Source organism: Vulpes vulpes, chromosome 12 (assembly GCF_048418805.1).
Source record: "Vulpes vulpes isolate BD-2025 chromosome 12, VulVul3, whole genome shotgun sequence".
NCBI classification, from domain to species: Eukaryota; Metazoa; Chordata; class Mammalia; order Carnivora; family Canidae; genus Vulpes; species Vulpes vulpes.
Window position 1 is genome coordinate 137,218,302 of NC_132791.1, and position 12,155 is coordinate 137,230,456.

The 12,155-nt window shown below is 43.8% G+C and overlaps 1 protein-coding gene across 1 annotated transcript in view; it reads left to right on the top strand.

Moving 5' to 3' along the window:
- Positions 1-12,155, top strand: part of DNAH9 (dynein axonemal heavy chain 9) — a 325,725-nt gene that overhangs the window by 100,393 nt on the left and 213,177 nt on the right. The window contains exon 27 of the mRNA XM_072730369.1: positions 10,271-10,427. Within this exon, the coding sequence (XP_072586470.1) occupies positions 10,271-10,427 (157 nt within the window). The remainder of the gene's footprint in view (positions 1-10,270; positions 10,428-12,155) is intronic.

A 12,155-nucleotide genomic window follows, 5' to 3' on the forward strand; every position in this document is an offset into this window, starting at 1 on the left:
GTGACCGCTCTCTCTAAAATCCAGCCTCACCCACACCACACATGCACTCGCAATAAACCAGATGGCTCCCTCTGTTTACTTTCTTCCTAACACTTCCCGCATTCTGCAAAGCCCTTGCTTGCTTGCTTGTTGGCTGTATCCCCTCTGGAATAGAAGCTCTTTGCAGTCAAGGAGCTTTGTCTGCCTTGTTTGTTGCTATATCACCAGCACCTCGTAGACCTTCTATTGAATGAATGAGTAGTTGTTGAATATTGAAGACCCAGATGGTGAGAACAGACAGAATCAAAGAGAAGGTTGACTCAGAAGAGGGATCCACACAGGCCCCGGTGCTGTGGCTCCCAAAGAAGGAGGAACAGCATCTCTGTCTTCTGCTCTGACCTAGGGACCAACACCCCTCTCTGTCCCAGCTCAGGGAAAAAGGTAGATGACGTCTGTTCAGAGGGAGATGCTATTTTCTCTGCTGCTGGTACAGTGTTGGCAACTACATCCTGGGGTGAGGGGGGATTGGGCATCTTAGACTAAGTTAGTTGTACTTGGCCTTCATGTGGATCAGTCCATTAGAGGCACTCATTCAGTGTGGATCAAAGGAAAAGTTTTCCTCAAGTTTCATTCAGAGTTGACCCTCTCCTGTGTCTTTGTCTTCACAGTGAATCTCAGTGAGACACCTTCCCTGCATAGCTAGAAGCTCCGTCTGGTCCAGGATTCTCTTTGGCAGTGAATTTTTCTGCCAGCCTTGGAATATAAGCTAATAGTTTGGGAATTTATATTGCTTACAACAGAAGAATGAAGTTATTATACATTTGAGCATTTTGATTAACGTCCACCCCTTATCCTAGACTATGTGGTCCATGGTAACATTGACTTTGATCTGCTCACTGCTCTACCCTGAGGGACCCAGCTCCATGTTGGGTACATGATAGACATCCAAGAATTTCACTCCTTGGACAAATTCAGTAAAATGATTTCTGAGACTGAGTATGTGCCCTAGCTTCCCTGTACCTGTCAGAGTATACCTCCTTCCTTTCCAAGGATATATTAGACGTTATCATTCCAAGTGATAAAAAGTGCAAGACTTTCCATTTCCCTGGGTTGTCACACCCACCCAAGGGTCAAAGACGATAATTGCCTTGTTTAGACTTAGAAGTCTCCAGTACACTAATGCCAGACACCTTCTAGAGAGGGAGAGGGTAAAGCTTTGACAAGGAATTATTTCGGAAACAGGAATTTATCACCCCTCCTAGGCAACGATGCTAGTAAGAACTAGAAAGGAAGATTTACTGCAAATAATGGTGAATGCTATATAGACCTTGACCTCATTTTGCGCTTTAGATGCTTTTCTGACAAAGTGGTATGTAGTGAATATTTATATGTAAAATTCCATTTTCTCATTGACTTCCATTATTATCTCAAGAACTGTTTTGCCCAGAAAAAGAAAAAATTGGCCTTAGCACAGAAAATCACATTTTAAAGAGCATTCAGCCTTTGCTGGTGTGTAGCATAAGTACATTTAATTCTCTCCTGCCAGAGGAATTAATCAAATGGACAATTGATCCATACAACCTTTGCACATTCATTAAAAGCATCCCTGCATTACAGTACATCCGACTGATTATGCCTATTTCTTTGGAATTTCCCACTGCCTGGATAGGACCTGAATATATAAGTGGGTACAATGGCCCCACTGCTGTCGCAGGACTTTGGCACAGCCCTAAGCTGAAAAATTAAATGGAAATGCTTTTTCAGGCTGAACAAAAGCAATTCACATAAGTGGTTTCTCAACCTTTGGATGACCTCCTCCGCCTCAACTCCCCTTCCCTCACCTTCACACCCAGCCGCCCCTTTCAGCCCTGTGCTGTGCTAAGTAAGGTTCTAATCAACCACTTATTGAGTTTGAGTACCTCCTAATTTCTCAGGAACTACTGCAGGCAGGTGAGGTATAATTGACCCAAGAGTCTTTGAAGGTGATTTGCCAGACAAAGGCATGGCTAGCAAAAGTCCTACGCTTTCTAAGTTTTTATCTGCAAGTTGTTGTTTTTTTTTTTAAGATTTTATTTATTTATTCATGAGAGACATAGACAGGCAGAGACACACAGGCAGAGGGAGAAGCAGGCTCCCTGCAGGGAGCCTAATGTGGGACTCGATCCTGGGACTCCAGGATCACGTCCTGAGCTGAAGGCAGATGCTCAACCACTGAGCCGCCCAGGCATCCCTTATCTGCAATTTTTATTGGAAAACTTAGTACTCTGTAAACAAAGACCATAAAGTCAGGCAGAGATAACCATTGTTAATATCTGGTCTGTTTCCTTCTGCCTGTAGATTTGGACAAAATGCAATCGCCATCCTATACTTTATGTAAAATACAATATATTGCTTTTTTAAATATATAATATTGTATCACATGCATATTCTCTAAACATTCTTCTGAAACACTCTAAGAGCTGACCTACCTCCTCTTTACAAGTATCCCATCATTTATGTTCCATACCCTATTACAAAATGTTTCAGTCACACCTGAGCTTTGACTATTAAAAATGAATCTGTGGTGAACTTGCTTATAAATAATTTGTTCCTGTATTTCTCATTATTTCCCCAGGAGAGATTCCAGGAGGCAGGATAATTAGATGACACATACTTTAAAATTATTCTTGAAACAAATATTGTTCCCAAGCTCACTAGCAATTTATGAGAATGTTCATCTCACAACATCCTCACCAGCATTAAGTATTGTTAAAAATATTAATTTTATAAGTCAGAGTGGTATCTCACTTGGACTTGGATGTCCTTAATTACAGGCTTGAGCATTTTTATGTGTGTATTAGCTATTAGATTATCCTCTCCTGTGAATTATTTATAACTGTCATGCACATTTTATGTTTAGAAAAAGCCCCTGCCATTTCAAGATAAGCTTAATATTCACCTATATCTTATTTTGTTTTATTTTTCCCTTTAACCTTTTAACATTCTTTGGTAAATTTTTTGACTAGTGAGTAGGGTGAATATCTTTACCAAAACATTTTTGGTTACAAGTGCTAGAAGCCAAACCCAAACTAACATAAACAGAAGGAAGACCTATTTGAGTCTAGCTTGCTCTGTGTAGCAGTTCTGGGGCCCAGACAAGGAGTTACCAACAATGGAATGTTCTCCAGTAATGGCTTTGCTTTCTTTGGAGTGTTGACTTCTTTCTTGCATGGGTTTTCTTTGGATGGTTGCAAGAGCAGTCTCCACACCCATGACTCTGCGACTCCTGGTCCAAGAGGAAGAGAGACCTTCCCTCTTTCTCAGCACCACAGGTCTGATTCCTTCAAGGGCCTCTGATGATCCCATTTGGGTCCTGTGCCCATCTTGGAGCAACCAGTAGCAACCATTACTGCAACCAGTGAGCTTGATTTTTTTAAATATTTTATTTATTTATTCATGAGACACACACACACACACACACACACACATACACAGAGAGAGAGACAGAGACAGAGACAGAGACACAGGCAGAGGGAGGAGCAGGCTCCATGCAAGGAACCCGACGTGGGACTCGATCTCGGGTCTCTAGGATCACGCCCTGGGCTGAAGGCGGTGCTAAACTGCTGAGCCACCCAGGTGCCCCTGTTGCTTTTTATTTCTGAATAATAATATCCCTTTTTATAGGTAGGACACATTTTGTTTATTCAGGCACCCATCGATAGGCACTTAGGTTATTTCCAATTTCGGGCTATTATAAATAATGCTGCTGTGAACAAGTCTTTGTGTCGATGTGAGTTTTTGTTTCTCTTGGGCACATACCCAGGAGGGGAATTTCTGGGTGGTATAGGAGTTTTATGGTTAACTTTCTGGGAAATTGCCAAATTGTTTTCCAAAGTGGCTGAATCATTTCACACCCCCCACTTAGCAGAGTATGAGGGTTCTTATTTCTCCACAGCCTCAAGAATTTTGTTATTGTCTGTCTCATATATTATAACCATTGAGTGGGTGTGAGGTAATATCTCCTCTGAGTTTTAATTGGCATTTCCCTAATAATGATGTTGAGCATCTTTTCATTTGCTCCTTGGCCATTTGCAGATCTCCTCATAATCCTCTTCACATCTTTTGCCTACTGTTTGATTGATCTCTTTGTCACCTCACTGAGTTGTAAGAATCCTTTGTGTCTTCTGGTGATGTTGCACACGTTTGCAAGTATTGTATCCCAGTCTCCTGCTTACCTCTTCTCTTTCTTAATGGTGTCTTTCGAAGAGCAGAAGTTTGTAATTTTGATGAGGTTCAACCTGTCAATCTTTATGCACCATGCTATAGATATTACAGCTAAGAAATCTTTGCTTAATATCACCATATCTTTTTTTAATCTCTTTTCACTCATGTATAGGAGAAAATGGATTTTAACAAATTTATCTCCTATTCTGCCCATTGACTGCCCTCTGTTAAAAATCCTAGAATTTTAGTCTTGATGTTCCTGTTTCCTAAGGCACTTCTGTAATGTCCAATAATATTTGAGATATACACACAATATGAAGCATTATTATAACTACTCAGGTTTTGTAACTAGGCATGCTATTACTTTCCTGTAAGATTTATGTATTTATTTTTATTTTTAAAAAGATTTTAGGGATCTCTGGGTGGTGCAGCGGTTTGGCTCCTGCCTTCGGCCCAGGGCGCGATCCTGGAGACCCGGGATCGAATCCCACATCGGGCTCCTGGTGCATGGAGCCTGCTTCTCCCTCTGCCTGTGTCTCTGCCTCTCTCTCTCTCTCTGTGACTATCATAAGTAAATTTAAAAAAAAATTTATAAAAAAAAAAAGATTTTATTTATTTATTCATGAGAGACACACACACAGAGAGAGAAACAGAGACATAGGCAGAGGGAGAAGCAGGCTCCACACGGGGAGCCCGATATGGAACTCGATCCCCAGGACTCCAGCATCATGCCCTGAGCTGGAAGGCAGATGCTTAACCACTGAGCCACCCAGGCGTCCCTATGTATTTATTTTAGATAGGGGTAGGGCAGAGGGAGAGAGAAAGAATCCTCAAACAGACTCCCCACTGAGCTCAGAGCCCGACACGGGGCTCTATCCCACGACCCATGAGGCCATGACTTGAGCTGACATCAAGAGTTGGATGCTTAACCAACTGAGCCACCCAGGCTCCCTGGTATGCTTTTATTTTTGCTAAAGAGATCATATGTCAGCCATTGCTCTCAGTTCTTTTGTTGTGTTTTGAGAACGATATTTACCACCTAGTGTGAGCAAAGAGAAAGGTGAGCACTAGGTGAAGCAGGGTCGCACAACCAAGTGGCATAAGGAACAGATCTTAGAATCGGGGGACATCGTTCAAAATTTAAATATTAAAATGTTATAAGAGTGGCAGATTTGTTTTAGGTTGATGCTGAGGACAGTTGTCTTCTATTGATATTGTTTCTCACTTTGAGCAGTTACGGCTATTGAACCATGTGGTAGGTAGAGTTCTAAGAATGTGGTCCCCAGTGACCTTTTCACTTGTGTGATCACTTCCCCTTTGAGTCTGGGTGAAAACCACAAATATGCTGGTAGCGTTCCCATGGTAACGTTTTGCTTTATGGCAAGAGGGAAATTATTCAGATGGACCCAAGGTAATCATATGAGACCTTGAAAGTAGGGCTTTCTCCTGGCTGAGGACAGAAGAGGAGAGCAGAGAGATTTGAAGCATGAGAAAAAATTGGCATGCCATTGTTGATTTTAAAGGTGGGGGAACCATATGCAAAGATGGTAGAGGGGTCTCTAGGAATTGAGCCAAACCCCTGGCCAATAGGAACCAACAAAGACCTCAGTCTTGCAACTGGTAGGAACCTAATTAAGCCAAGACCTCCAGTGAGCTAGGGAGCAGATTCTTCCCCAGAGTGTCCAGACAGGAGTCCGGCCAACTAATAGCCTTGCTTTTGGTCTTGTGAGACGTTCTGTGGAGGGGCCACCGGGACTTGTGACCTACAACAGTGAGGTCCTAAAGGAGTGTTATTTTAAGCCACTCAGTTTATGCTGATTTCTTAGAAAGCAGTGGAAAGTGAAGACAAACCAACTATGATTTCACCAGCTCTAAGATTAGTCAGACCACATTTCTGGGATGGCAACAGGCTATTTATAGCAGAAATCAAGACGCATGGGCTTTGATGTTTTCTTTAATCTGCCAAATGAACAACCATATCGAAAACGAAAAGCTACATTTCATATGTTTGTTACTTTAGAAAATATTACCTTAAACCTAGATTGGCTTTCTCTTTTCAAGGCACCTTCGTATCTTTTGTCTCATCTTATCTGTACAAAAGCCTGCCAGGGAAGATAAGAATAAGACCTATAGAAGTCATTTGCCCAAAGAGAACAAGGCTGCCTTCAGCTTGATATTAGGAAAGCCTTTCAAACAATTACAACCAGCCCACGGTGGAAGGAACTGACTTCTAGAATAAGAAAATCCTGTCCCACTGGAGATGAAGACTACATAATCCTCTTGGAAGGAATTTTTTTAAGATTTTAAAAATTTATTTGTTTGTGAGAGACACAGAGAGAGAAGCAGAGACATAGGCAGAAGGAGAAGCAGGCTCCCTGCAGGGACTCTGATGCAGGACTCGATCCAAGATCTGGGATCACACCCTGAGTTGAAGGCAGACGCTTCAACCACTGAGCCACCCAGGCATCCCCTCTTGGAAGGATTTGATGGGAGAGAGCCTGACTTGGTGAAGAGGCTAGACCTCTGAGGTCTGTCCTGACACCAAAGGGCTTGTGGTTCCCACCAGACTAAATTGATCCGGATCCATGTTGGAGGCCAGTTGGCCAGGCAAGAACCCCTCTGAAAGGAGTCCTTGGTCATTCTCACAATGGCTATCGGTCTGAAGCAGCAAACATACTAAATTTCTTGGTTCAAAGACTACATGATGGATGCCAGTGACACCTTTTATAAGGCACCAAGGTTCACTACCCTAGTCGAGTTGCACAAACACTTTGTAGAGGTGATGTTTTTGATTCTCCAACTCCAGAGTCCTTGCCTTGGCCCACGATAGCATGAGCCACCCTCCTCTGTGCAAACAGGTGCAGAGTTAAATAGCTGGCTTGATGTTTATAGAGACGGACAAGCTGGCAAGACCCCAGATGGAATTTTAGAGCAGGAGCCTGGACTGAGACAGCCTAAGGCCTGGGACAGCCTGCTGAACAGTGGCCCAGACATCAGGGAAACTCCCATGTAGAAGAGGGAAACCAAGCTACAGCGCCACTACCCCTGCCTTAGTTATTTAGAACACCTTAGCCCACTTTCTTTCCTGAGCCTTAGGCTTCCCATCCTTAAAACAAGGGTGTTAGTTAATCTCAGAAATCCCTTCTAGCTCTACAGTTATGTTCTTATGGAAAGAAAAATGTTTTGGGGGGGTTTGTTTGTTTTTCGCAGTCCCCCTCTCACCTCTGAGTCCTCCTGGAGATAATTGTGAGCTCAGTAGAGGCCCAAAAGGAGATCGACACCCAGTTCCAAGGATTTCTTTTCAGAGAATCTCTTTTTAATTAATTAGTTAATTAATTATTTTTATTGGAGTTCAATTTGCCAACATTTAACATAATACCCAGTGCTTATCCCGCCAAGTGCCCCCCTCAGTGCCCATCACCCAGTCACCCCAACCCCCCGCCCACCTCCCTTCCCACTACCCCTTGTTCATTTCCCAGAGTTAGGAGCCTCTCATGTTTTGCCACCCTCATTGATATTTTCACTCATCCTTTCCAGAGATTCTTGGGTCTTCTGTGAGAATTCTGTTCCTGTGAAACTCTGTGCTTCTGGACTCCCAGATTCCTTGAGAGTCCCACAGCTCCAGAGAGAAGCAGCCTGGGATTGCCCTCCGGCTGGCAGAGAAGGCAGCATGGGACAAGAAGGGGTGGGAGAGAGTGGGAAGGAGAGCTGGCTGGGGGTCGGAGTTCCACCAGTCTTCTTGCCTTTCCTCCTGGGAGCTATGGGGCTGCAGCAGGCCCCAGAGAGTTCTAGAAGAAACCTGAGGCTGGGAGAGTGGAAGAAACTAGGGCCAGTCTGGAGCCAGAACTCAGCCCACGAGGGCAGCTATGGCTAAAGCTGCATGCAGACCTCTGTGAAGATCTAGCTGGAGATGTTTGAGAGAGGAGAGAAACATTTCCAAATGGTAACAATGACTGAGCTTTCGCCCTTTGTCCTGACTGTCGTAGCTTTGTGGTCCATGCCCCAGGTCAGCAACTCTAATGTGAGCTTAGTCCACAGGGAAAAGTGAGGCACCGGGGGCCTGGGCTGGGGGGATCCCAGTTCCCCAGCGGTTAAATACACCAGTGCCTCCCCTCAAGAGCCGAGGCAGTACATTCCCTTACACAGGCAAAGTCCAGGCGGAAGAGCAACTCTGCACACCTGTTCTCTCCACCTGGGGCACCTGCCTTCCTGGGTTTCACACACAAAGGCTGAAATATGTACAGGAATTTTGCACTCAATTAAAGGAGAATTCTGGGACTCACTTCAAGTCTTTTCAAACCCATTTTCGTTCTAGTGGAGATATAATCACCAACTTGCATGCAGGGTGTTAGTCTGGGGTTTCGGGTCCTCGCAGGCCAGCCTGCAGGTGGAGAGCCTGTGCATTAATTTGCAAGGTATTAAAAAGCTAGGCCAGTGGCACATTTTTAGTGGCTTTCCTGAAGTATAATTTTTGTGCCTTATAGCTCACTGGTCACAAGTGTGCAATTCAGGGGCACCCGGCTGGCTCCATTGGTGGTGTGTGCAACTCTTGATGTTGGGATTATGAGTTTGAGCCCACACTGGGTGTAGAAATAATGTAAAAATATAATCTTAAAACAAGGGTACAATTCAATGACCTTTAGTAATTTAGTAATAGAGTTGTGCAACCGTCATCAACACCCAGTTTTAAACTTTGCCAGCACCCGTTCTGTGGTCAATCTCATATCCTTTTCCCAAGCAGCCTCTGATCCACTGTATGTCTCTGTATTTTCCAGATATGTCATAAATGAAATGATCCAATATGTGACATTTAGCGTGTGACCTCTTTGGCTTTAGTGTAATGCCTCTAAGGTTCTCCCTTCTTGTAACATGTTTGTGCGCTTCATTCCTTTATATTGTTAAATAATATTCTGCACAGGTACATCACATAGTTGTTTATCCATTCACCATTGGATATTTGGATTGTTTCTGGTTTCTTGGCATTAAGAATATTGCTGCTAGGAACATTCCTGTGTTAAGTCTTTGTCTGAAAATAAATGCTCATTTCCTCTGGGTAAAGTCCTGGAAGGGGAATTAGTGACTCATATGGAAAGCTTTATGTTATTAAAAAAAAAAAAAAGATTTATTTCTTTTAGAGAGAGAATACACACGCATGGGCAGGTGGAGGAGCAGAGGGGAGAATCCCAAGCAGGCTCCCCACTGACCTGGAAACCCGATGTGGGGCTCGACCCCATGACCCTGTGGTCATAACCTGAGCAGAAAAATCAAGAGTCAGACGCCCAACCAACTGAGCCACCCAGGCACCCTGGTAAGCTTTACTCTTTAAGAAACCACCAAACTGTCTTCCAAGGTAGCTGTATACCATATTCATCCCCATCAGCAGTGGGTGAGTTTCCGACCTTTTTTACTTCCTCACCACCACTTATTCTGGTCTGTCCTTTTGACATCATGGTATCTCATTGTGGATTTAATTCACATTTCCCTAATGACCAGTGGTCTTGAGCATCTTTTTATGTGCTTATAACCCAAAGGCACATTTCCAACTAAATAGAAATGCAAGTCCTTTTTAAAAAGTACCAGAAATAAGGGGCGCCTGGGTGGCCCAGTTGGTTGAGATTCTGACCCTTGGTTTTGGCTCAGGTCCTGATTTCAGGGTCTTGGTATCAAGGAGGGTGGGGGTTTCACCATATGTCTTGGGGAGCTGGGGTGCACAAACACTCAGAACACAGCATGGGCACGTGAAAATAGCTCTCCACGAAGGTACCTTAGGGCACTAGGGCTGGAGAGATGGCAGAGACGGGCAGTGAGCTAGAAAAGTCAGCAGGGGCGAGATCAGAAGGGGCCTGGCAGAGAGCCAGCAATGCCCCTGAAAGGGAGCATTGTGATTAGATGAACCTTCTGAGAGTTCTCCCCATAGCACTGTGGGAGAGAGACGGGAGTGGGGACCCTGGTTTTCCTTTACAGGAGTTGTCAGGTCCCCCATGGCCTGGAACCTGAGCTCTGTCTCCCCAGGACCCAGCAGGGCCAGAGTCCTTGGTCAGACCACGTGGAATCCTGGGAATGATCTATGCACTCCTGTGTTTGACAGATGCTACATCACCCTCACCCAGTCTCTGCACCTGACCATGAGTGGAGCTCCAGCAGGACCCGCAGGCACAGGCAAAACAGAAACCACCAAGGACCTGGGCCGAGCGCTGGGTGTCATGGTGTATGTGTTCAACTGCTCCGAGCAGATGGACTACAAGGTATGGCCTCAGCTGGAGGAGGAGTTAGGAACTGGGTGGCAGCACACACTGGGGACCAGGTTCATCCATGCCATCCTGGCCCAGCCCAGAGGCCCAGGCACAGAGGTCTCTGCTCGGTTGGTCCGAGGAGACCTGAGGCTTTGATCCCTGGAGCGCGTTGACCTCACTGTAGATGAGTTTCCACCAGTGAGTGTTGTAACCACTGATGGGTTACTTCACTTTGGGAGCTTCTTTTAGTCACCTGTAAAATGAGGAGGCTGAGCATGTATCCAAAGGCTGACATTCTCTGTTTGACCTAGAACCACAGAAAGGTTCCCAAGTGGCTAACATGAAATCTTCCCATAAAAGTCATATTTGTGCTTTTCTGGAAAAGTAGGCATTTTCCCAATATTTCTACAAAGACAAAATATCCTCCAAGGGCAGGTGTGACTTCTGAAGGCAGACTAGATTAACCTCCACTCCTAACAAGTGACGCCCACAAAGGACAAGTGCAAGGCCAATGTTCTTCATCCAGGCGCTCACCATTTTTTACTTTTTAAATGTATTCCAGGTTCTGTGTCATAGAGAAAAGCAAGAGAAACAAGAAGCCCATAGGTCACTTCTTAGCTAGCAATGTTCTGCTAGATGTCATATAAATTCTTTTTTTTAAGTGTAATAAGATTTTCTCACTTTTTCATTATTTTTATTTTGTTCTATTGTATTATTTTGGTGAACTATCTTAAGTCCCTTTTGAAATAGGATGACATGTAAATAAATTTAGAGTGGGGGAAAAGATAAAACCATAGCATTAAGTAGATTAAATATTTATATCTATAAATCATGGTATATTGGGTACAAAATAAATTTAATTTAAAAATAATTTTAGAGACTACGAGCTAACCTATAGAACTCTAAATGAGATTCATCTGCTGTAACTTTAATAATTTCTCTTGTACAGAAAATTTTGCTGTGCAAAGAGTTGCAGAAATCTCAAATACTGTGTTTGCTCATAGCCAGCAAACAAAATGAGGATTCAGACGCCAGACAGCTGTCTTCCCCGTATTCTACACAGTCTAAATTTTATCATGGTTGCTTTTATTGATGAACACATTAAAGTACTACTTCTCAAAAAAAAAAAAAAATAGGGCACCTGGGTGGCTTACTCAATTAAGCATCTGACTCTTGATTTCAGCTCAAGCCATGATCTCAGGTTGCGGGATCCAGGCCAGAGTCAGGCTTAATGGTGGGTGTGGAGCTTACTTAAGATTCTCTCTCTGCCTCTATGCCCCCCTCATTTGGGCATGTGCATGCACGTGCACGCTCTCTTTCTCTTAAAAAAAATTAATATTTCTCTTTAAGTTAGCCTAAAAGAAGAAAGTACTTTTTTCCTACAAACTCAACCTTCAAGGATTAAGTTTCTAGATTTTTCTATAGTTGAGCAAAGGCAGCATTGCTGACTAAGGATATTCTCCCCAGAAGGACATTCTGGAGGATGCACTCATTTAGACGGAGAAGACCTGGTGTATTGATTGAAGATAATCAGGATTTCTTCAAAGTTAGGCCTGGCATGCAAAACAGAAATAGATGAATTGGCCCCATGGTGAGGGAGTCACCAAGGCCATCTTATTCGATTCTTTCAAAACTTACGACTGAACCCCAATCCCCCATCGATTCCTCTGAGGGTATAGGATGAACAGAGGGGTCTATCCGTATTTTGTCTGGACTGTGCAAAGCTTTGGCTCAGCCTAG